Raw genomic sequence first — 26018 nt, forward strand, 5'->3', positions numbered from 1 at the left:
GGACGGTGCGCGGCAGCGGAGCGGATAGGGGGTTGGACCGAGCGGGGCAGCGGAGCGGATAGGGGGGCGGACGGTGCGGGGCAGCGGAGCGGATAGGAGCGGATAGGGGGGCGGACGGTGCGGGGCAGCGGAGCGGATAGGGGGGCGGACCGTGCGGGGCGGGAGGAGCGGATAGGGGGGCGGACGGTGCGGGGCAGCGGAGCGGATAGGGGGGCGGACGGTGCGGGGCAGCGGAGCGGATAGGGGGTTGGACCGTGCGGGGCAGACAGGGAGCCCGGGAGCGGGGCTGAGCCGCTCGCAGCCGCCGACATGGCGGATTTCACCATCGACCAGAGCAGCCTCCCCGCCGTCAACGCAGGTAAGACTCTCACCCCCCCCCCCCCCCTCCCTCCCATCTGTCCCCTCAAACCCCCCCCCCACCCTCCGTCCCCTCAACCCCCCCCCCCCCCACCCTCCGTCCCCTCACCCCCCCACCCTCCGTCCCCTCACCCCCCCCACCCTCCGTCCCCTCACCCCCCCCACCCTCCGTCCCCTCACCCCCCCCCACCCTCCGTCCCCTCACCCCCCCCACCCTCCGTCCCCTCACCCCCCCCCCACCCTCCGTCCCCTCACCCCCCCCACCCTCTGTCCCCTCACCCCCCCACCCTCTGTCCCCTCACCCCCCCCACCCTCTGTCCCCTCACCCCCCCACCCTCTGTCCCCTCACCCCCCCCACCCTCTGTCCCCTCACCCCCCCCACCCTCTGTCCCCTCACCCCCCCCCACCCTCTGTCCCCTCACCCCCCCCACCCTCTGTCCCCTCACCCCCCCCACCCTCTGTCCCCTCACCCCCCCCACCCTCTGTCCCCTCACCCCCCCCACCCTCTGTCCCCCTCACCCCCCCCACCCTCTGTCCCCTCACCCCCCCACCCTCTGTCCCCTCACCCCCCCGTCCCCTCACCCCCCCGTCCCCTCACCCCCCCGTCCCCTCACCCCCCCCCGTCCCCTCACCCCCCCCACCCTCTGTCCCCTCACCCCCCCCACCCTCTGTCCCCTCACCCCCCCCACCCTCTGTCCCCTCACCCCCCCACCCTCTGTCCCCCTCACCACCCCCCCCACCCTCTGTCCCCTCACCCCCCCCCACCCTCTGTCCCCTCACCCCCCCCACCCTCTGTCCCCTCACCCCCCCCACCCTCTGTCCCCTCACCCCCCCCACCCTCTGTCCCCTCACGCCCCCCACCCTCTGTCCCCTCACCCCCCCCACCCTCTGTCCCCTCACCCCCCCACCCTCTGTCCCCTCACCCCCCCCCACCCTCTGTCCCCTCACCCCCCCCCACCCTCTGTCCCCTCACCCCCCCCACCCTCTGTCCCCTCACCCCCCCCCCTCTGTCCCCTCAACCCCCCCCCCTCTGTCCCCTCACCCCCCCCCCCTCTGTCCCCTCACCCCCCCCCCCTCTGTCCCCCTCACCCCCCCCCCCTCTGTCCCCTCACCCCCCCCCCTCTGTCCCCTCACCCCCCCCACTCTGTCCCCCTCACCCCCCCCACCCTGTCCCCCTCACCCCCCCCACCCTGTCCCCCTCACCCCCCCCCGTCCCCTCAACCCCCCCCCCTGTCCCCTCACCCCCCCCTGTCCCCTCACCCCCCCCCCCCTGTCCCCCCACCCCCCCCCCCCTGTCCCCCCACCCCCCCCCACCCTCTGTCCCCTCACCCCCCCCCCCACCCTCTGTCCCCTCACCCCCCCCCACCCTCTGTCCCCTCACCCCCCCCCCCCACCCTCTGTCCCCTCACCCCCCACCCACCCTCTGTCCCTCACCCCCACCCACCCTCTGTCCCCTCCCCCCCCACCCACCCTCTGTCCCCTCACCCCCCACCCACCCTCTGTCCCCTCACCCCCCACCCACCCTCTGTCCCCTCACCCCCCACCCACCCTCTGTCCCCTCACCCCCACCCACCCTCTGTCCCCTCACCCCCCACCCACCCTCTGTCCCCTCACCCCCCACCCACCCTCTGTCCCCTCACCCCCCACCCACCCTCTGTCCCCTCACCCCTCACCCACCCTCTGTCCCCTCACCCACCCTCTGTCCCCTCACCCACCCTCTGTCCCCTCACCCACCCTCTGTCCCCTCACCCACCCTCTGTCCCCTCACCCACCCTCTGTCCCCTCACCCCCCCCACCCACCCTCTGTCCCCTCACCCCCCCCACCCACCCCCTGTCCCCTCCCCACCCACCCTCTGTCCCCTCACCCCCCCCCCTCTGTCCCCTCACCCCCCCCACCCACCCTCTGTCCCCTCACCCCCCCCACCCACCCTCTGTCCCCTCACCCCCCCCACCCACCCTCTGTCCCCTCACCCCCCCCTCTGTCCCCTCACCCCCCCCACCCACCCTCTGTCCCCTCACCCACCCCACCCACCCTCTGTCCCCTCCCCACCCACCCTCTGTCCCCTCCCCACCCACCCTCTGTCCCCTCCCCACCCACCCTCTTCCCCTCACCCCCCCCCCTCTGTCCCCTCACCCCCCCCCTCTGTCCCCTCACCCCCCCACCCACCCTCGGTCCCCTCACCCCCCCCCCTCTGTCCCTCACCCCCCCCTACCCACCCTCTGTCCCCTCACCCCCCCCACCCACCCTCTGTCCCCTCACCCCCCCCACACCCACCCTCTGTCCCCTCACCCCCCCCCACCCACCCTCTGTCCCCTCACCCCCCCCATCTACCCTCTGTCCCCTCACCCCCCCCACCCCACCTCTGTCCCCTCACCCCCCCCACCCACCCTCTGTCCCCTCACCCCCTCCCACCCACCCTCTGTCCCCTCACCCCCCCCCACCCACCCTCTGTCCCCTCACCCCCCACCCTCTGTCCCCTCACCCCCCCCACCCTCCCTCTTTCCCCCTCCCCACCCACCCTCTGTCCCCTCACCCCCCCCCTCTGTCCCCTCACCCCCCCCACCCACCCTCTGTCCCCTCACCCCCCCACCCACCCTCTGTCCCCTCACCCCCCCTCTGTCCCCTCACCCCCCCCCACCCACCCTCTGTCCCCTCACCCCACCCCACCCACCCTCTGTCCCCTCCCCACCCACCCTCTGTCCCCTCCCCACCCACCCTCTGTCCCCTCACCCCCCCCCCTCTGTCCCCTCACGCACCCCCCCTCTGTCCCCTCACCCCCCCACCCACCCTCTGTCCCCTCACGCCCCCCACCCACCCCTCTGTCCCCTCACCCCCCCCTCTGTCCCCTCACCCCCCCCACCCACCCTCTGTCCCCTCACCCCCCCCCACCCACCCTCTGTCCCCTCACCCCCCCCACCCACCCTCTGTCCCCTCACCCCCCCCCCACCCACCCTCTGTCCCCTCACCCCCCCCACCCACCCTCTGTCCCCTCACCCCCCCCCCCACCCACCCTCTGTCCCCTCACCCCCCCCCACCCACCCTCTGTCCCCTCACCCCCCTCCCACCCACCCTCTGTCCCCTCACCCCCCCCCACCCACCCTCTGTCCCCTCACCCCCCCCCACCCTCTGTCCCCTCACCCCCCCCACCCACCCTCTGTCCCCTCACCCCCCCCACCCACCCTCTGTCCCCTCACCCCCCCCCCCCCCCCACCCACCCTCTGTCCCCTCACCCCCCCCCCCCCACCCACCCACCTCTGTCCCCTCACCCCCCCCCACCCACCTTCTGTCCCCTCACCCCCCCCCCACCCACCCTCTGTCCCTCACCCCCCCCCCACCCACCCTCTGTCCCCTCACCCCCCCCCACCCACCCTCTGTCCCCTCACCCCCCCCCACCCACCCTCTGTCCCCTCACCCCCCCCACCCACCCTCTGTCCCCTCACCCCCCCCACCCACCCTCTGTCCCCCTAACCCCCCCCACCCACCCTCTGTCCCCTCACCCCCCCCCACCCACCCTCTGTCCCCTCACCCCCCCACCCACCCTCTGTCCCCTCACCCCCCCCCACCCACCCTCTGTCCCCTCACCCCCCCCCACCCACCCTCTGTCCCCTCACCCCCCCCCACCCACCCTCTGTCCCCCTCACCCCCCCCACCCACCCTCTGTCCCCTCACCCACCCCCACCCACCCTCTGTCCCCTCACCCCCCCCACCCACCCTCTGTCCCCTCACCCCCCCCCACCCACCCTCTGTCCCCTCACCCCCCCCCCACCCACCCTCTGTCCCCTCACCCCCCCACCCACCCTCTGTCCCCTCCCCCCACCCACCCTCTGTCCCCTCACCCCCCCACCCACCCCCTGTCCCCTCACACCCCCCCCCACCCACCCTCTGTCCCCTCACCCCCCCCACCCACCCTCTGTCCCCTCACCCCCCCACCCACCCTCTGTCCCCTCACCCCCCCCACCCACCCTTTGTCCCCTCATCCCCCCCACCCTCTGTCCCCTCACCCCCCCCCACCCTCTGTCCCCTCACCCCCCCCCCACCCTCTGTCCCCTCACCCCCCTCACCCCCCTCACCCACCCTCTGTCCCCTCACCCCCCCTCTGTCCCCTCACCCCCCCCCACCCACCCTCTGTCCCCTCACCCCCCCCACCCACCCTCTGTCCCCTCACCCCCCCCACCCACCCTCTGTCCCCCACCCACCCTCTGTCCCCTCACCCCCCCCACCCACCCTCTGTCCCCTCACCCCCCCCCCCACCCACCCCCCCTCACCCCCCCCCCCACCCCCTCACCCCCCCCCACCCCCTCACCCCCCCCACCCACCCTCTGTCACCTCCCCTCTGTCACCTCACCCTCTGTCACCTCACCCCCTCCTCCCCTCTGTTCCCTTTTGTTCCTCTTGACAATCGCCGCTGAACACCCTATAGACAGCACAACAGCACAGTGGATAGCACTGTGGCTTCACAGCGCCAGGGACCCGGGTTCGATTCCCGGCTTGGGTCACTGTCTGTGTGGAGTCTGCACATTCTCCCTGTGTCTGCGTGGGTTTCCTCCGGGTGCTCCGGTTTCCTCCCACAAGTTCAGGTTTGCCCTCCTGTTTTCCAGGTCTCCCCTTGGCTCCTGTCCATCATTTGGGATTCAAGCTAAAATAACTGGACTACAAAAGGCCTTAACTGGCCGAGCGACACATTGTTGTCTCAGGGGTGCTTTCTTGACCATTGTGTCATTATTAAACAGACCAGTTCCCTGTTCCCCCACCCCAACGTGACATGTTGATGCTGTGATGCTGGGTGCTGCAGCTAGCATCAGCAGGTCCATTCATTGATCCCTAATTCATCAAACGAAGGAATGCTGTCCCTGCCCTAGATTTGTGTCTCCTCAATTCTTCCCCTCCAGGTTTCTGTCGGAGCCATTTTATTAAAACTGGGTGTAGCCACAAATGAGTGATGCATTCTTCTGCAGATCGAGCAATCAGTGTGTTAGAATTGTAATCAAAACCTGAATTGCTTCCTTGAATCTTTGTAAATTGAAACGCAAATCAAACCAGGATCGTGTCGGAATCTAATTCAGTATAATTGATGTAATTTCAAGGCAGCAATCTAATTGAGGATGTGAGGTTCCAGTCAGTGATTTATCATTGTTAAACCCAGTGATAAAGTTCAGTATGGGGGGTGCCTTTACTGTTTTATTAAGTTCACTGTGAGCCCATCACTACTTCTGGTTCCAGTGAATGGTGAGGCTTGTTTTTTAAAGTTCATTTACGGGATTGCTGGTTAGGCCAGCATTTATTGCCCATTCTTAGTTGCCCTTCAGAAGATGGTGATGAGTTGCCTTCTTGAACCGCTGCAATCCTTGAGGTGTAGGTACACCCATGGTGCTGTTAGGGAGGGAGTTCCAGGATTTTGACACAGTGACAGTGAAGGAACGGCCGATATATTTCCAAGTCAGGGTGATGAGTGACTTGGAGGGCAACCTCCAGGTGGTGGGGTCCCCAAGATCTGTTGCCCTTGTCCTTCCAGATGGTAGTGGTCGTGGGTTTGGAAGGTGCTGTCTAAGGATCCTTGGTGAGTTAGTGCAGTACATCTTGTAGACGGTACACAGGGCTGCCACTGTTCGTCAGTGGTGGAGGGTTTGAATGTTTGTGGAAGGGGGAGCAATCAAGCGGGGCTGCTTTGTCCTGGATGGTGTTGAGCTTCTTGAGTGTTGTTGGAGCTGCACTCATCCAGGCAAGTGGAGAGTATTCCACTGGAATGTGTCATTGAGGAACACACCATGAACTGTAGATTTTATCCAGAATACAATAATTACTCTCTGAAAGCCATTAATCAAATTGTGGGGCTCAGATCACCCTTCAAACCTGGAGAAATTACAGCTTCTGCAAGTTCCCCTCCATGTCACACACCACCGTGATTTGGAAGTGGATCACCATTCCTTCATAGTTGTTGGGTCAAAATCCTGGAGTTTCCTCCCTAATGAACAGCACACGGCTGAGCTGATTGTGGCCTTAACTTCACTCTCCTGCCTGTTCCCCGAAATCTTACCTCCCTTGTCAATAAAAGATCAGTCCGCTCTGCCTGGAATATTTTGAATGATCGGGCCTCCTCTGCTCTCTGGGCAGAGAGTTCTCATGACCCTCTCAGAGAAGTTGTCAAGGAGATGGGATATCAGGAGAGCCTTGCAGGAGAGAATGGTGCTGGAATTCAGTGACAAAATCCAAGAGCTTGGGGTCCAGGTAATGGAGGCACAGTCGGCAGTAAGATGTGCAAGAGGGCGGAATTGGATGAGTACAGAGGTCCGGGGGGGGGGGGGGGGGTTTACAGAGGTGGGCTTGGTCAGGGAGGGATTTGAACGCAAAGATGTGATCTTAAATTTGAAGCTTTTGTTTGAGCAGGGAGCAGTGGGCGGCAGTGTCCACGAGGGTAATGTGTCAATGGGAGGTGATGTAGATCCTGGATCAAAATAATAAGGAAATGTTAAGCAGCGTTGGGGTAGTTCTGTTGTTATAGGAGGGGAATACCGACTGGGATTGGCAGAATTCCGGAAGCTGGGTAGCGGCTTTTAGGAAACGGAAACACCATGTCGAGCAGCATGTGTGGAGAGAATGGAGGAGTTCATGTTTCAGGTATGGAGCCTTCATCACAATGGAGTTTTGACTACAAATCCACACCTGAATCAGCAATCCCTCCTCCAGGACATGAGTTCAGATTCTACAGGACAGTTTAAGAAGTTGAATTTTGTAAATGAAATCTGGAAATAAGAAGCTTGTCCCAATAAAAGTGAGCATGATGATAGATTGTTGGGGGAACCCACTCTGTTGTATGAACCCGCTCTGATTGTTGGGGGATCCCGCTCTGATTGTTGGGGGATCCCGCTCTGATTGTTGGGGGAACCCGCTCTGATTGTTGGGGGATCCCGCTCTGATTGTTGGGGGAACCCGCTCTGATTGTTGGGGGATCCCGCCCTGATTGTTGGGGGATCCCGCTCTGATTGTTGGGGGAACCCGCTCTGATTGTTGGGGGATCCCGCTCTGATTGTTGGGGGAACCCGCTCTGATTGTTGGGGGAACCCGCTCTGATTGTTGGGGGAACCCGCTCTGATTGTTGGGGGATCCCGCTCTGATTGTTGGGGGATCCCGCTCTGATTGTTGGGGGATCCCGCTCTGATTGTTGGGGGATCCCGCTCTGATTGTTGGGGGATCCCGCTCTGATTGTTGGGGGATCCCGCTCTGATTGTTGGGGGATCCCGCTCTGATTGTTGGGGGATCCCGCTCTGATTGTTGGGGGATCCCGCTCTGATTGTTCTATGAACCCGCTCTGATTGTTGGGGGATCCCACTCTGATTGTTGGGGGAACCCGCTCTGATTGTTGGGGGATCCCACTCTGATTGTTGGGGGAACCCGCTCTGATTGTTGGGGGAACCCGCTCTGATTGTTGGGGATCCCGCTCTGATTGTTGGGGGAACCCGCTCTGATTGTTGGGGGATCCCGCTCTGATTGTTGGGGGATCCCGCTCTGATTGTTGGGGGATCCCGCTCTGATTGTTGGGGGAACCCGCTCTGATTGTTGGGGGAACCCGCTCTGATTGTTGGGGGAACCCGCTCTGATTGTTGGGGGATCCCGCTCTGATTGTTGGGAGAACCCGCTCTGATTGTTGGGGGAACCCGCTCTGATTGTTGGGGGATCCCGCTCTGATTGTTGGGGGATCCCGCTCTGATTGTTGGGGGATCCCGCTCTGATTGTTGGGGGAACCCGCTCTGATTGTTGGGGGAACCCGCTCTGATTGTTGGGGGATCCCGCTCTGATTGTTGGGGGATCCCGCTCTGATTGTTGGGGGATCCCGCTCTGATTGTTGGGGGATCCCGCTCTGATTGTTGGGGGATCCCGCTCTGATTGTTGGGGGATCCTGCTCTGATTGTTGGGGGATCCCGCTCTGATTGTTGGGGGATCCCGCTCTGATTGTTGGGGGATCCCGCTCTGATTGTTGGGGGATCCCGCTCTGATTGTTGGGGGATCCCGCTCTGATTGTTGGGGGATCCCGCTCTGATTGTTGGGGGATCCCGCTCTCATTGTTGGGGGATCCCGCTCTCATTGTTGGGGGATCCCGCTCTGTTAGCAGTCCCCTCATCCGAGGGAGACAGTGGCTCAGTCACCTGTTTCCGTCATGGACGCTCATGGTGAATCAACAGGCAGATTCCTGACCTGAGGATCCTTGGGCATTTGGGCAGGATGTCCCACAAGGTAGTGGGAGCTGGAGTGCAACAGGGTTGCTAATGTCATTTTCAGAAATAAAGCTTGCCGTCCCGGCCCAGTCCACTGCGACATTGTTGACTTTTAACAACGGTATGCAGTTTTCGGGCAGTTTGGAATATATTGTTGGCCTTGACAGCGATGTCTGTATCCGACCTAGAGGATGCTTTTATATGTTTGGGATCGGACTGGCAACAGGTGTTATTAAGAACAGTGACTCCCCGCTGATATATTTTGTTCTAATTATGACATGATACCTGAATTATGTTGTGATAATACAAAAGCATTTATTATTGGAAAGTCATTGCTGAAAATATTGCCGTTGGTATTTGTGCAAATAGTTTTACCATAGCACAGTGGTTAGCATTGTTGCTTCGCAGCGCCAGGGTCCCAGGTTCGATTCCGGCTTGGGTCATTGTCTGTGCGGCGTCCGCACGTTCTCCCCGTGTCTGCGTGTGTTTCCTCCCACAAGACCCGAAAGAAGTGCTGTTAGGTGAATTGGACATTCTGAATTCTCCCTCTGTGTACCCGAACAGGCGAACCGAATGTGGCGACTAGGGGCTTTTCACAGTAACTTCATTGCAGTGTTGGAGAGAGAAGGTTTCATTTCTGTCGTGCCTTTCAGGGTGTTCCAAAGCACTTTTCCAGCTAATGAAGGACTCCTGTCACTGCTGCATGTGGGAAAAGCAGGAACCAATTTACAGGCAGCCAACTCCCACAACAGCAGTGTGACAAAAGACCAGATGATCTCTTTATTAGTGATATAGACTGAAGGATAAATCCTGACCTTAACACTGGGGAAAAACACCCCTTCTCCCCTTCCAATAGTGAAGTGGATTCTTCCACGTCTACCCAAGTGACATCTTCCCCAAAAGATGGAACTGCCGAGAATATGTGCTTCAGGCACTGGAAGCTGAACCTGCTGTCTGCACTCCCTGGACGAAAGTGCTTTTGGTTAAAATGAGCCAATGAGTTTGCTGCGTTTTTAGCAAGAATTGTGGATTTTCTGGAGTAAAAGCTTCTTCCTGTTTACTCAGTAATGATCTAAAAATAAAGCATGCAGTATCATTTTTTCCTGGAGCCCTAGCTGTATGCAATATAATCATTGAAGTAGAGAGAGATTCCTCGGGTGCTTTGTGCACTGGCTGATTACTTTACATAAGCTGTATACACACATTCAACCACATTTCCACAATCATCGGTTGCAACAGAGCAATTGTTCAGGATACCTTTGGATTTTCTCCAGTGTATTATTAAACTAATGCAGGCAATTATCCAATAGACAACTGAAGTCCAAGGAACCAGTCTGGGCTCATCTCCTTCCGAGCTTTGCTTCATTGCAATGTCAAAGGAACAGGAGGAGGTAATTTCGCCCCTCAAATCTGTGCTGTCAGTCAATGAGATCAGGCTTTAGCTGTGAGCGAGCTCCGTATGCACACTTTCCCCCATATCCCTTTAATATTTGATTCACAATCTCTCCCTCTTTAAAATTAGCGATTGATTTTGCAGACATTTAGAGTTTGAAATGTCAGCTGTGAAATCAGCTCACTAATCCTGATGGCCTTTGTGAGAGTTTTGCTGGTGGGTATAAAATTCTCCACTGACCTTTAATCTCCAGAGTCCCTCTTCACTGTTACAGAAAGAGGAGATAGAAATAATTGCTCTACACTCCAATCAGCTGAACATGTTACAAACCTCTGGAGTTGATGTACTCAGCACTTGTCATGCTCACCACCTGTTCCTGCAGTAGGAATATGTAGGTTACAGTTGTGAAAATGTGTATGTGTTGTCACTGGCATTGCAATGAAGTGCAAAGGTGGATGTGTGAAACTACAATATTACACCCACCTGAACTATGGAAAGTAGACCGGTCTGTCACTGTATAACACTGGGTTACAGTACTGGTGGGTATGGGTCTGTCACTGTATAACACTGGGGTACAGTACTGGTGGGGACGGGTCTGTCACTGTATAACACTGGGTTACAGTACTGGTGGGGACGGGTCTGTCACTGTATAACACTGGGTTACAGTACTGGTGGGACGGTGTGTCACAAATACTGGGGTACAGTACTGGTGGGGACGGGTCTGTCACTGTATAACACTGGGGTACAGAACTGGTGGGGAACGGGTCTGTCACTGCAACTTGAGTACTGGCTTGGTGGTGGCCATGCTATCTGAACTTCAATGTTCTTTCAAATCTACATAGTTCAACAATGCTTCCTGTTGCCCCAGGGCAGAGGGATTGTTCCCTATGGGCAACAGGCATATGTTTGGAAATCTGTGGATTGATGAATATTGTGCCACTTTTCTCATGTATGGTTTGGACCCGGAGTATTTGAATCGTATTTTAGATTTTAAGGAATGGGAAGGTTTTGTGTTGTGGTCGCTGTTCTGTCTATTATCCGGTAGCTGTGTCCTTGGTCTGTCGATCTTGTTCCATATTCCACGTACACGGCTCATGATTCACATCTGTTTCTCATGATGTTTCTGGAAGGGTTGTTGAAATTTATCCTGTACTTTGAGAGTGAGGGAGGCGTGTGTATGATATTTGAAAGGTATGCTCATCCAGGCAGTGTTGTGCTGACTCCACATTGGAATTTATTCTCCTAGAGTATGGTTTATTCTGTTTGTTACTGGTTGAGGCAGTGGTTTCATTTCGTCCGATTTATATTGCTTTGGGAGGGGTTATTGGCTCCATGAGGATTTGGCTGTCTACAAGCGCCCTGCAGCTCCATTTAGCATCAAAGTGTTGTTAAATATATTGTGTAGATTAAGAGCTAAGTTATTGGCCAAGGAATATGTGTCTAGTCTTTAAACGCTGCTTTTGTTCGGTATTATTTCGGTGCTGATATGTTGCCGGTGAGTTTCAACATTGCCTACAGTGTGCCAGCACAGCCTTTGGTCGCCTGAGGAAGAGAGAGTTTGAAGACCAGAACCTCCGACCCAACGCAACTCATGGTCTACAGAGCAGCAGTGATACCCACCCTCCTATATGACTCCAAGACGTGGACTATGCGCAGTAGGCAGGTCAGAACCCTGGAGAAGTACCAGCAGTGCTGGCTCTGCCAGATCCTGAATACCCATTGGCAGGATGGGCACATCGTCAGTGTTCCCACTCAGGCCAGCATCGAAACATTGACCACGCTCCATCAGCTCTGCTGGGTGGATCACATCATCCACGTGCCTGACACGAGACTCCCGAAACGAGCGCTCTACTCGGAGTATCGACATGGCAAGCGAGCCGCAGGAGGGCAGAGGAAATGCTTCAAGGACACCCTCAAAGCCTCCTTGAAAAGTGCAACATTCCCACCGAGACCGGGGAATCCTGGCTGAAGACTGTCCGAAGTGGAGGAAAAGCATCCGGGAAGAAGCTAAACACCTCCAGTTTAATCACCGAGAGCGAGCTGAGCCCAAGATTGAGTGTGAAAGGAACGTGTGGTAACCCAGGCAGCCCACCCACCCACTCCACCGTCTGCCGCATGATGAACCATCAATCGAACGCAAGACAAGTTGCTGTACAAAAGTTAGGCTTTAATGAGCTAGAAGTTAGCCCTGCGGTCGACTACAGTAAATAGACGACCGCCGGGCATTCTGGGTATTTATACCTCGCTCTGGAGGCGGGGTTAACTCAGCCTCTCGACCAATCGGGGAGCCGTCAGATGACTGGTCTCAACCAATCGGTCGAGAGGCACATGACCGACCAGGGCCAATGGTAAGCCAGTGTTCTGCACCAATGGCAGACAGCTATGCAAATCATACCACCACACCGCACCTGTGGCACAGAGGTCTCACATTGGACTCCTCAGTCACCTGAAAACTCATTCCTAGTGTGGAAGCAAATCACACTCATGGGAGGTACTGTGAAGAAGAAGTTGACACACAAAATGTTGGGCTGTTGTGATTACTCAGCAACCAGGGAGCAGTACACAGAGCCGACTGCTTCAGCTGGTCAGTCACTGAACTGTGAAACGTCAGCGGTTTCCTCCTCCAGGGCTGATCCGTTTAAGGACTGTAATTTGCTATTGAAGATAAGCACATTTTTCCTGAATGCAGGATGCTGTGTCAGTATCGTCATGTGGCTGCCAACAGAGAACAAAATGGGGCTTCACAGCGAGGCCTCACATAGTCAAATAGCCTGCCGACAGTAAATTCTCAAGTTGGAATAGTGGTCACTCGAGTGAAAGGGGGAGATTGGAATTATTTATTAACATTTTCGGTAATTTGTAAAATGGATGTTTTAAAAAAAAAATCCTTTCCTGGGTGATGCCGTTGCTCTCAAAGCCAGCATTTGTTGCCCATCCCGAATTGCCCTCGAGCTAACTGTGTCGCTGGGCCATTAGAGGGTTAACCACATTGCTGTGGGTCTGGAGGCACAAATGAAGCCAGACCGATAAAGGCGACTGATTTCCTTCCCTAAAGGGCATTAGCGAACCAATCGATGATAGTTTCACAGTAGTTGTCACTGACTAACCTTTGATTCCAGCTTTATTATTGACTGAATTTAAATTCCACTCTTTGCCACTCTGGGCTTTGAACCAGTGCCCCAGAGCATTAGCCTGGGCCTTTGCATTACTAGATATCAAGGGGCTGGTTTAGCACAGGGCTAAATCGCTGGCTTTTAAAGCAGACCAGGGCAGGCCAGTACCACAGTTCAATTCCTGTACCAGCCTCCCCGAACAGGAAAGTGGCGACTAGGGGCTTTTCAAGCAACTTCATTTGAAGCCTACTTGTGACAATAAGCGATTTTCATTTCATTTAATTTCCTGACTCTGTCAGCATCTCCCATTTTGGGATGGGTAGCTGTAGAATATAGCATTTTCAATGTTGCCAACAGTAAACTTGCATTTGGGCGTAACCTAGTTGGGTGCATAATGTGACTCCCTCTTCTCTGCCCTGACAGCGCTCTTTACATTTCCATTTTCTCAGCAGACATGGACAGCCTGGTAGCATTGTGGTTAGCACAATTGCTTCACAGCTCCAGGGTCCCAGGTTCGATTCCTGGCTTGGGTCACTCTGTGTGGAGTCTGCACGTTCTCCCTGTGTCTGCGTGGGTTTCCTCCGGGTGCTCCGGTTTCCTCCCACAGTCCAAAGATGTGCAGGTTAGGTGGATTGGTCATGCTAAGTTGTCCTTAGTGTCCAAAATTGCCCTTGGTGTTGGATGTAGTTACTGGCTAATGGGGTAGGGTGGAGGTGTGGGCTTGGGTAGGATGCTCTTTCCAAGAGCCGGTGCAGACTCGATGGGCTGAATGGCCTCCTTCTGCATTGTAAATTCTATGAAATCCTGGGGCCTTCCTTAACCAGTTTCCCAACATTGCCGCGTACACCTGGTTCTGTCTACCCAAAGTGAAGCTGCTCCGGGTTTGTCGAGTGTTCAGACTTCTCATCCCAGCAATCTTGTCAGTCTCCATCCCTGAGTCCAGCGTGCTGCACTGGGTCTCCCAACATGGGCATACCTTTCTGAAACATTGGGTGTTGTCAACTCTAAAATATGCCCCAATGCTTGAGCACAGAATTCAGGTACTTTGTTAAAAGGGAGCTTTTGCACTCTATTGTGTCTGGGGCAAAAGTCTTGAGCTGTCTCCCCAACAGGGCAGTCAGTGTCTATATCTTCACCACATGGATTGCAGCAGTTCAGGAAAGCAGCTCACCACTACCTTCTGCAGGGCACCCAGGGCCTGCAATATCCACGTCCGGAGAATGAATTTTTAAAGAAAACACTCTGGGATTTTACTTGGCCATTTTCCCATGAGAAAGATGTGCAAATGAGCCATCCTGAAAAGTACCTATTGGTTTTCAGGAAATTTAATCCGTTTAAAAGTTCTGGAAATAAAAAGCTGGCATCAGTAGAAGTGGCCACGAAGCTGTCAGACTGTTGTTAAAAACCCAACTGATGAGGGATGAAAATCAGTCGCCCATAATCCAGTCTGATTCCGACCCACACCAATGTGGTCGACTCTGAACTGGCCAAGCAAGACACTTTGTACTTTGTAATTGGGGATGGCCAATAAATGTTGGCCTAGCCAGCGCGCGCACATTCCTGGAGTGAATATCAAAAATACATACAAATTTCAGGTTAGCTCCAGGCACTGAAAGATCACTGGGCTAAATCGCTGGCTTTTCAAGCAGGCCAGCAACATGGTTCGATTCCCGTACCAGCCTCCCCGGACAGGCGCCGGAATGTGGCGACTAGGGGCTTTTCACAGTAACTTCATTGAAGCCTACTCATGACGATAAGCGATTTTCATTTTCATTTTCATTTAATATTTGCCTACCATAAGGCCACAACACAACGAAGGCTTAGCAAATCTCCAAGCTCAAGAAACTTCAAGCAGCACAATTGAAATGAGCTGATCTGTCTGGAATACATGCATCAGATTGGCAGTACTCTACCCAGGGGCTGCAGATTGAACATCCCGGCTTTTTAGAATCGGTATATTGCTCAGAATCTCCTAAATCCTCACACCCATTTTCCCGTGTATAGAAGCACCACCTCCTATAGAAAAAGCCAATTTCCAGGCTGAGCTGAACTAGGTTAGGCTGGCTGGGGTAACAGGATTTCTTTAATTTGTTCATGGGATGTGGGCATCGCGAGCTGGGTCTGCTTTTTCTGCCCTCGCTGAGAGCAATTAATCACGTTCTGGGTGTGGAATCACGTCCAGACCAGATGAGGAGAGATTTCCTCCCCTAAAGGACATTTGTGAACAAGATGGCTTTTTGCAAGAATCGATAATGCGTTCGTTTTCACCGTTCGACTTTAATTCCAGATTTTCATGGAATTCAAATTTCACCATTTACCATGGTGGGATTCGAACCATTGCCCTGGGTCAGGAGTCCAGTGACCACTGCTGCACCACCGCTTCCCCACAATGGGGATTATGAGTTGGAGGTTCTGAGCCCAACTACAAAGTTTACGCCAGATCAAGTGTAATGCTGTCAGTTGCTGAATAGTACTGAATGCTGAAATGTGTGTAGAGGTACTGGAGGATGATCACAGCGTATACCCATTTGCTAGTGTGAGTCCGTAAGTGAGAGCTGGTTCAGAGTTGGAAAGAGAGAATAAACAAAATTCAGGGTCAGGAATTAAGTTTGAAGTCAGCACAAATGGGCAGTTCCAGAAATTTGTTTTGACTCAAAAGAGAAGAGAAAATGAGCTGGTTATTTCTTGCGTGTGGGTGGTGATGCTCCATAGAGCTGATTGGTATGGAGATTACTGCCTGTGTTAATCTCATGCCATTCAGTCCAGAATGAATGTTTTCAAAATTCCTACAGTGCAGATTTCTGTTTCGGATTCATTTTGAGATTTTGTTTTGCTGAAAAAGCTGTCTAAATCTGAGCAGAATCTTATCTCGGTTGAGGGTCCGAGGAAAACATTTATGCAGCTCTCCTTTTGAATCCGACGTTTGAACAAACACTGCTTGAGACTAATTCAGATGTTTCTTTAAAAACACTCAACCTTCAGCCATTTCCTCTTGATTTCCTGTATTTCAAAGCAGGTGTAATTAACTAGTACATGTTAGTTAGTAGAGACATGTTATAAGGTGAGTGTACTTTGGGAAGAACTTAAAACGCTCCACCACCCGGGGGGGGGGGGGGGGGGGTCCTCACCTCTTGTCTGGGTCTGTTGTAGATTTGTTAATGGAGAATGATCATATAATTAATCAATAACTCCATTATCGCCCAGCACATGCCCATCTACTGCCACCTTAAATATCCACTCCCGCCACCACTAGTGCATAATGGCAGCAGTGTGTACCATCTGCAAGATGGACTGTAACATCCCACCAAGGCTCCTTTAGACAACACCATTCAAACCCGCAGTCTGTACCACCAAGAAGGATGGTCAATCCTCCGCTGACCAGTCCAAGATGTTTTATCCGCTTTAATCATTGAAACTGGTAAAACATCTTGGCCTGGTCAGCGGAGGATTGACTGGATTCGGGTACTCAGGGCAACGGAGCTCCGTTCTTTCTTGGACCTGATAAACTGTTATAGGAAGTTTATCCCCAATTTGGCGTCCATTTTGGCCCCATTGCACCACTTGCTGAAAAAGATGGTTCGAGGTTAAGGTGAGCCTTTCGTCCTCGCTTCTGTTAACACATCTCGACCCGTTAACACCTCTGCTATTGACCCACGATGCTTTGCCTTGCGGTATCGGGGCTGTTGTGACATACCGGATGGATGACGTCTTGGCACGGCCTATCACTTCCTACACCCTGGCTGTGGCAGAGCGGAACTATGCGCAAATAGTAAGGAAGGTTTGGTGGTGGTTTTCACAGTAAAGCAGTTCCACCAGTACGTATATCGGCACATATTTACAGTTTTTACAAACTACAAGTCTCTCCTGGTTTTTTTTAAAGAGGACAAGGTGACCTCTCCAGTGGCGACTGTCTGCATTCAGCGCTGGGCGTTGCTCCTGACGGCTTATGAGTATACCTTGGAACATTGACCGCGAGTGAAGATCCCGCACGCAGGCACCCTCAGCTGACTTCCGTTGCCCACCAGCACGCTGACAGCTGTCACTCGGATGAGGTAGTTTAGCATTACATTTCATGGACTCATTGCCGGTCATGGCAGCCAGGGTAAAGGTGTGGATGCAGAGGGGCCTGCTATTGGCCAAGATCCTCGACATAGTGCTATACCGGGCTCAACATCACGCGCTCCCGGATGACCTGAGGGCATTCACCAGCGGAGCTCATTGTGGTGGATGGTATTCCACTGTGTGCAATTTAGCCTGGCCAATTCACCTAACCTGCACATCTTTGGACTGGTTATTTCTTGCGTGTGGGTGGTGATGCTCTGTAGAGCTGATTAGTATGGAGATTACTGCCTGTGTTAATCTCGTGCCATTCAGTCCAGAATGAATGTTTTCAAAATTCCTACAGTGCAGATTTCTGTTTCGGATTCATTTTGAGATTTTGTTTTGCTGAAAAAGCTGTCTAAATCTGAGCAGAATCTTATCTCGGTTGAGGGTCCGAGGAAAACATTTATGCAGCTCTCCTTTTGAATCCAACGTTTGAACAAACACTGCTTGAGACTAATTCAGATGTTTCTTTAAAAACACTCAACCGTCAGCCATTTCCTGTTGATCTTCATTTTTAAGAACCCTGCATGTCCATTGCGGAGGTCCTGTAGAATGAACCCTTGGCTTCTTTCAGGCACGACCACACAGGAGCACACAGTTGTGTGTGGTGGCCTGGGATAGAGAGAGAGAGTGAAACGTTGGTGAGAGAGTGTCCGTGGTGCCAGGAGCACCAGAAGCTCCCTCCGGTAGTACCATGTCGCCCTGGGCCGACTGGTCCCGTCTCCACGTGGATTTCGCAGGACCTTTCCAAGGAGCGATGTTCTTGCTCAGCGTGGATGCTCACTCGAAGTGGATGGACATCCACCGCATGTCCACGACGATGTCGCAAGCCACAATTGAGAAGCTCCGCCAAACGTTCAGTTTCCAGGGAATGCCTGAGGTTTTGGTGTTGGACAACTGCATGGTCTTCACTGGTGCAGAATTCGGTGATTTCCAGGAAATGACCGGGGTCCGCCGCGTAAGGACCGCACCTTACCACCTGTCCTCCAACAGGTTGGCCGAACGGGCATTGCAGACTTTTAAGTTGGGGAGCTCCAGTTCTCCGGAGATCCGTCTGGCTGATTCTTATTTTACTACCGCACCACGCCACACACCACTACTGGAGCAGCACCCTCGGAGCAGCGAATGGGTCATCTGCTGACACGTGGTTGAGCCTCGGCCTGCCCACTAATAGGAAAAGAAATCCACGAATGTTAGGAGCACTCCGACGTGAGGTGACCTAGGCCCGTCAGGGAACACGGTCCATGTCTGAAACGTCCTCGGCACGTTATGAATGCCGGGGATAGTAGTGAAGTGATCGAGACCAGGGAGCAGATTCTCGATCATAACTCGCTGTGTAAAAAATGATTTTCCTCGTGTCACCGCATTTTGCCATTTGCCTGTGCCTGGTTAGCAGTGCTTCAGCTATTGGAAACCGCTCCTCTTTATTTATTTGATCTAAACTCTTCAGTCCCATCTGCCAGTGCAGGTTCTCCGTCGCTGCGAGAGCTCTGACTTCCCATCCATATCTTTAGCTATAGTTCCACCTTTACAATGAATGAGCTTTCCGCTGTCAGGAACCTTATACCTGGGGACTCAAACACCTCTGCCTTTTTCTCCAGCTTGAAGAAAATTCTTCAAAATCCCTTGTCTGAATCGTGAACTAATTCTTCTGCTTGCTATCTGGTTCCATCTTTAAAAGTGAAATCTGATTATTTATTGAAAGATCAGATCTACATGTGAGTTACAATATTGTGAGCACTTTGAGGTGAATGAAGCATTTATTCACACAACATCAAATCAGTGACTTAAACAAATGTTCCATAGAACATTAGCAATAAACCTACTGAGAACTGGATATGTACTAGCAGCGTTTACTGAGAAATCTAAGGTTTAAATCAGACATCCGGTTAACCAACTCCTGGTAATATCAACATAATCTTTATTATTAATAATCTTTATTATTATCACAAGTAGGCTTATATTAACACTGCAATGGTGACTGAAAATCCCCTAGTCACCACATTCCGGCGCCTGTTCGGTTACACAGAGGGAGAATTCAGAATGTCCATTTCACCGAACAGCACGTCTTTCAGGACTTGTGGAAGAAAACCAGAGCACCCGGAGGAAACCCACACAGACACGGAGAGAACGTGCAGACTCCGCACAGACGGTGACCCAAGCCGGGAATTGAACCTGGGACCCTGGCGCTGTGAAGCAACAGTGCTAACCACTGTGCTACAGTGATGCCACTTGTGTCTCTGGTAGTTGATGCAGCACATGTCTGGCCCCAGACTATACTCCTGTGGTCTGGATTGTTGCTGAATTATTGACTGGGTGTCATATCAGATGTGCATCAGTAGGCACACTCTTGTCACTGAGTCAGAGAGTTGTAGATTCAAGCTCACTCCAGAGACTTGAGCGCACATACCTGGAGTGACAGTGCAGTCGGAGGTGTTCTCTTTCAGATGAGACGTTAAGCTGATGTGCATCTGCCCACTCGGCAAGGATGTGAATGATTCAATAGCACTATTTGAAGCAAGATTTGGGGAGTTCTCCCCAGTATCCTGTCCATTATTTATTCCTCAATCAATATCACTGAGACAATTCTTGTCCCATTCTTGTTTGTGGTAGTTGGCTGTCATCCCTTACAGCAGTGACTATGCTTCAGAAACATGTCTTTGGTTGGGATGTCCTGAGGTGGAAAGGCTCTAAGAAATGCAAGTCTTGGGGGCGGCATGTGGCGCAGTGGTTAGCACTGGGACTGTGGCGCTGAGGACCCAGGTTTGAGTTCTGGCCCTGGGTCACTGTCTGTGTGGAGTTTACACATTCTCCCCGTGTCTGCGTGGGTTTCACCCCCACAACCCATAGATGTGCAGGGTAGGTGGATTGGTCACACTAAATTGCCCCTTAATTGGAAAAAAAAATAATTGGGTGCTCTAAATTTATTAAAAGAAAGAAATGCAAGTCTATCAGCAATTAGATAATTGTAGCTAATGATTTGTTGAACTTGTTGAAAATGACTGCTGAAGTTTAATTAATGCATTAAAACCGATGAGCTAAGGAAAAGCCCCATTCCATCCATTCTGTACCAATGCCTGTATTGTTTTAAGCTGCTTTTATTATTGTGCAATGACCATGTCATTGCTGTTGCCACCTGATTCTCTGGGCCCTTCCACAAGCTGCAATCCCGGAGTGAACTGCACTTATCCCTTTGAGGAGCGAGAGTCCTTTGGCAGCTGTAAGCAATGAATCAGTGGTTGCACACCAGGAGTAGGAGGCACTAAAATCGATAGCACGCAATATAAAAACAACTTCATCATAGAATCCTTACAGTACAGAAGGAGGCCATTCAGCCCATCAAGTCTGCACCGGCCCTCCGAAAAATCACCCTGCTTCGGTGCATTCCCCCGCCTTATTCCCGTAATCCCTTAACCCCATTTAACCTGCGTATCTTTGGACACTTAAGGGGCAATTTATCACGGCCAATCCACGTAACCTACACATCTTTGGACTGTGGGAGGAAACCGGAGCGCCCAGAGGAAACCCACGCAGACGCGTGGAGAACGTGCAGACTCCACAACACCCAAAGCTGGAATTGAACCCGGGTCCCTGGTGCTGTGAGGTAGCAGTGCTAACCACTGGCATATACGACCACCAAATTCTCTTTCCACCAGGTCTGGGCTATGTAGATTTAATAGAATTTACAGTGTAGAAGGAGGCCATTCGGCCCATCGAGTCTGCACCGGCTCTTGGAAAGAGCACCCTACCCATGCCCATACCTCCACCCCATCCCCATAACCCAGTAACCCCACCCAACACTAAGGGCAATTTGGACCCTGAGGGCAATTTAGCCTGGCCAATCCACCTAACCTGCACATCTTTGGACTGTGGGAGGAAACCGGAGCACCCGGAGGAAACCCACGCGCACACGGGGAGAATGTGCAGACTCCACGCAGACAGCGACCCAAGCCGGGATTCGAACCTGGGACCCTGGAGCCGTGAAGCATTTGTACTAACCACTATGCTACCTATGCTCCAAACAACCCAAGTTCAGTCAGGCCGAGCTGTATCACAGTTCATGGATGAAGATTTCACACATCTTGGACTTGATGAAATCATATTCTTGGCAATAGCTGACTGAAAACCGCTCCGGCCCAGCCATCTGCTCATGTTGCTGAAAGTTCGTGGCTGGATCACTTCCTCAAACATTGTGGCTTGGATGTGACAGGGCCACTTTGGACCAGACATGTAAACAGTAATAGATTTTATTTTTGTAAACCACAAAATGGATGCGGTTGGTCGCTGACAGGAGCCTTGCTCACTGCATGAGAGGACTTGGCTTATTGCGTGAGAGGGCTTGGCTTACTGCCCTCACTCTCAGACCAGTCCTGCTCTACTCGCTACAGCCATATTGCAACCTTGGCAATGCTGGGAAGCTGAAAATCACATTTTAAACCCTGGCAAATGTGACATTTCGCAACCAGGGAAACTCCTTCAATGGCAATCTTTCCCTTATGCGAACTTACAGATTTTGTCTGTCATTGATAACATTTTGTTCGGTGCTGTGCACTGTGCCCTGCTTGTCAAGCCCCCTCTTTGACCTCTGCAAATCCTGCATTGAAATCCAGAGGCTCCGCATACTGCCTTGTATACTTGATTTTTTTAATACACTTGATTTTAATTTAATTCTCTAGAAGTATCTTAAAAATGGGCCTCCTTGCCTCCCCTTGGTCCTTCAAGCTGCATTGGAGCAGGAGATGGCCATTTGGCCCTCAAACTTGTTGTGCCCCCTGGTAAACCTGTACCTCTGTTTGACGACTCTGCCCTTGCTCCATATCCCCGGTGCCCTTACTGAGCAAAAATCAAATCTGTCTCAATCTTGAGCATATTGACCCCCTGAATCAACAGCCTTGCAAACCCAAGAGAAGAGGGCAGCACGGTAGCACACGTGGCTAGCACTGTGGCTTCACAGCTCCAGAGTCCCAGTTCCGATTCCCCGCTGGGTAATTGTCTGTGCGGAGTCTGCACGTTCTCCCCGTGTCTTTTGTTTTTAAATTTAGAGTACCCAATTCATTTTTTCCAATTAAGGGACAATTTAGTGTGGCCAATCCACGTAGCCTGCACATCTTTGGGCTGTGGGGGTGAAACCCACGCAAACAAGGGGAGAATGTGCAAACTCCACACGGACAGTGACCCAGAGCCGGGATCGAACCTGGGACCTCGGCACCGTGAGGCAGCAGCGCTAACCCGCTACGTCACCATGCTGCCCTGTTCTCCCTGTGCCTGCGTGGGTTTCCTCCGGGTGCTCAGGTTTCCTTCCACAGTCCAAAGACGTGCAGGTTTGGTGGATTGGCCATGATAAATTGCCCTTTGTGTCCAAAAAATTTGAGGAGGGGTTATTTGGTACGGGGATAGGGTGGAAGAGAGGGCTTAAGTGGGTCGGTGCAGACTCGATGGGCCGAATGGCCTCCTTCTGCACTGTATAGTCACAGTAACTTCATTGAAGCCTACTCGTGACAATAAGCGATTTTCATTTCATTTCAATGTCTATGTAATACAAACTGCATTTCTGTGACTTATTCTTACAATTTATCTCTAAGCCCAAGTCGAGTCTGTGGGTGCTACACCTCCTACAAGCTCAGTGTATCCTTCGAGTTTGATTTCCAGACAATACTCAGAACTCCAGATAAAATCTGACCTGAGGTTCTGTTCAGCTGAAGCATCACTTCCTGATTGTTTTTATTGTGTTCGTGTGTCAGTTAGTCTTTCACAGCTTTCTGAAACCACAGACACAGCTGCTTCAGGGAGATGGGCAGTGATGACAACCTCAATTCCATTAACCTATTTTTATTGGTGTGGTTGTCTCATTTCAGGAATTCGCTACCTTCACCATTCTGACACCACCAGCAGTAATGAAAGCAGCCACTTCCCCAGGCCAGGCGTTTGTGAAGTAACTGCCCGAGGATGTAATTTGGAACCTTTAGTGCCAGGTGGGCTGGCTAGACCCAGTCTGAGCTGAGAAGCTGAAAATCTCTGCCCACCCCCATCTCCCTTCGGAGTGTGTTTAGCAAGTACAGGTGCTGATGTGATTTCATGTGATCACTTGAATAGGAAGCTATGGCTGCAGAATTTTGAGAAATCAAGTTGAGGACCAGTGGCAGATCATGGGTGCAGAAGAGCCCGATAAAGTGGTGATTAAATGAAGCTCAGTCTGGGTTTTACAGGACTGTAGATTACAGAGAGAGAGATGGGGACCGAAAAACTACAGTTCCACAATGTTGAGGTTGTTATGACCTGACCCAAGAGCATGGGGTCCACACCATCAGGTCCACATGAGTATGATCTGTCCAGATGAGGGAGAAAGATAGTTGCACAATGTTGAGGTCCTCCACATGAGTGAGAATAGAGAATGAATAGATGAGCCTATGTTTTAACAGTGGATGCAGACTGTGGGCAGAATATTGCCAGCTTTAGAGCAAGAAGATATGGGTTCTGAGGGGCAGTTATCACAATCTGTCAATGAAATATGGTCAAGATTGGTTTGTATTAATCAATTAATTAGGGCTATTCTTTTCCTTTTCAACTAGCTGCCTGTTTCCAAAGTTTCCATTATTTTAATCCTGATGCCCTTCTCTTCGTCTCCTTGATCAACTGGGTGAGAGATTGGGTCTGAAATTATTAGATTCCATGGCTTTTTGGTGGGGGGGGGGGGAGGACTTTTAAATCCTGAGCCTCCACATTAGCTAATCAGCAAGTGTATCCTTCTGTCCTTCCTTTTTTTTTATAAATGTTTTTATTCAGTTTTCGTATTTTATATTGAACAAATTACAAATTGTTAGGAGAGAGAAAAAAAAAACAAACAAAAACAAACACGCAAAAATTAACATACATATTTACAGGTAAGCATCTTCGTAGTAGTAACTGCGCCCCCCCCCCCCCCCCCCCCCTCAACATGTTTATTTAGCTTGGTTTTGGGCCTTAGCTAGCCATCGAACCCCCGTAACGAACCTGTACCCCCCCCCCCCCCCTCCCGCTACCTTCCCCCGACTATTCTTCCTCTTGTACATTGGCCACAAATAGGTCCCGGAACAGTTGCATGAATGGCTCCCACGTTCTGTGGAAGCCGTCGTCCGACCCTCGGATGGCAAATTTGATTTTCTCCATTTGGAGAGATTCCGAGAGGTCGGACAGCCAGTCCGCAGCTCTGGGCGGTGCTGCTGACCGCCAGCCAAACAGGATTCTACGGCGGGCGATCAGGGAGGCAAAGGCAAGGGCATCCGCCCTCCTCCCCAGGAATAGATCTGGCTGTTCTGAAACCCCGAAGACCGCCACTATCGGGCATGGCTCCACCCTCACTCCCACCACTTTGGACATTACCTCGAAGAAGGCTGTCCAGTACTCCACGAGTCTGGGGCAGGACCAGAACATGTGGGCGTGGTTGGCCGGGCCTCTTTGGCACCGTTCACATCTGTCTTCCACCTCCGGGAAGAACCTACTCATACGGGTTCTTGTTAAGTGGGCTCTATGTACCACTTTTAGTTGCGTCAGGCTGAGCCTTGCGCACGTGGAGGTGGAGTTGACCCTATGCAGTGCTTCGCTCCAGAGTCCCCACCCGATCTCCATCCCCAGGTCGTCCTCCCATTTCCTCCTTGTTGCGTCCAGTACGGTGTCGTCCCTATCTACCAGTCGGTCATACATGTCACTACAGTTCCCTTTCTCTAGGATACTTGCGTCCAGTAGGTCTTCCAGTAGTGTCTGTCGTGGCGGTTGTGGGTACGTCCTTGTCTCCTTTCGTAGGAAGTTTTTGAGCTGCAGGTACCGTAGCTCGTTCCCCCCAGCTAGCTGAAATTTCTCTGTCAGTTTGTCCAGTGTTGCGATCCTGTCGTCCGTGTATAGGTCCCTGACTGTCAGTGTCCCCCCGTCCTGCCTCCACCTTTTGAAGGTGGCGTCGGTCAGTGCTGGTTTGAACCTATGGTTGTTGCAGATGGGAGCCCTGTTCGACATTTTGGTCAGGCCAAGTTGCTGCCGCAGTTGGTTCCAGGATTGGAGGGTGGCTGTCACCACTGGGCTGCTGGAGTGTTTTTTGGGTGGGGATGGGAGTGCTGCCGTGGCGAGGGCCCGGAGGGAGGTTCCCATGCAGGAGGCCTCCTCCGCACGCACCCACTCAGCTTCTGGCTCCTGGATCCATCCCCTTACTCGCTCGGCTGTTGCTGCCCAGTGGTAGAATTGTAGATTCGGGAGGGCTAACCCTCCCCTGGTTTTTGTTTTTTGTAAGACCTTCTTTGGGATCCTAGCATTTTTACCCCCCCATACGAACGCCGTGATGAGTTTGTCCAGCGCTTTGAAAAAGGCCTTGGGGATGTAGATCGGAATGGATCTAAACAGGAAGAGGAACCTGGGCAGTACGTTCATTTTGATCGTCTGAACTCTCCCCGCGAGGGAGAGCGGGAGTGTGTTCCCTCTTTGCAGGTCCTTTTTAACTTCCTCCGTCAGGCTGGTGAGGTTCCATTTGTGGATCCCTTTCCAGTCATGGGCTATTTGGATCCCCAGGTAGCGGAATTTATGTCGGGCTTGTTTGAACGGCAGCCCCTTTAGTGCCCCCCCCCCCCCCCCCCCCCCTTGCGGGTGTAATGGGAAGATCTCACTTTTGCTCATGTTGAGTTTGTAGCCCGAGAAGGCTCCAAACTCTTTCAGGAGCGCGATGATTCCGTCCATGCTGCTTTGTGGGTCCGAGATATAGAGGAGCAGATCATCCGCATAGAGTGAGACTCTGTGCTCTCTACCTCCCCTTCGGATCCCCCTCCAATTTTTTGCTGCCCTGAGCGCGATTGCTAGCGGTTCGATTGCTAGTGCGAACA

At 53.3% G+C, this 26018-nt stretch overlaps 1 protein-coding gene across 2 annotated transcripts in view; it reads left to right on the forward strand.

Moving 5' to 3' along the window:
• Window positions 1-230: 230 nt before the first annotated feature.
• The window catches only part of ccdc50a (coiled-coil domain containing 50a), a 104862-nt gene continuing 79074 nt past the window's right edge, over window positions 231-26018 (forward strand). For both annotated transcript variants that reach the window (XM_038815959.1, XM_038815960.1), the window contains exon 1: window positions 231-358. In XM_038815959.1, the coding sequence (XP_038671887.1) occupies window positions 310-358 (49 nt within the window). In that variant the 5' untranslated portion in view covers window positions 231-309. The remainder of the gene's footprint in view (window positions 359-26018) is intronic.

The sequence above is a fragment of the Scyliorhinus canicula genome, chromosome 13, assembly GCF_902713615.1.
Source record: "Scyliorhinus canicula chromosome 13, sScyCan1.1, whole genome shotgun sequence".
Taxonomy (NCBI): domain Eukaryota; kingdom Metazoa; phylum Chordata; class Chondrichthyes; order Carcharhiniformes; family Scyliorhinidae; genus Scyliorhinus; species Scyliorhinus canicula.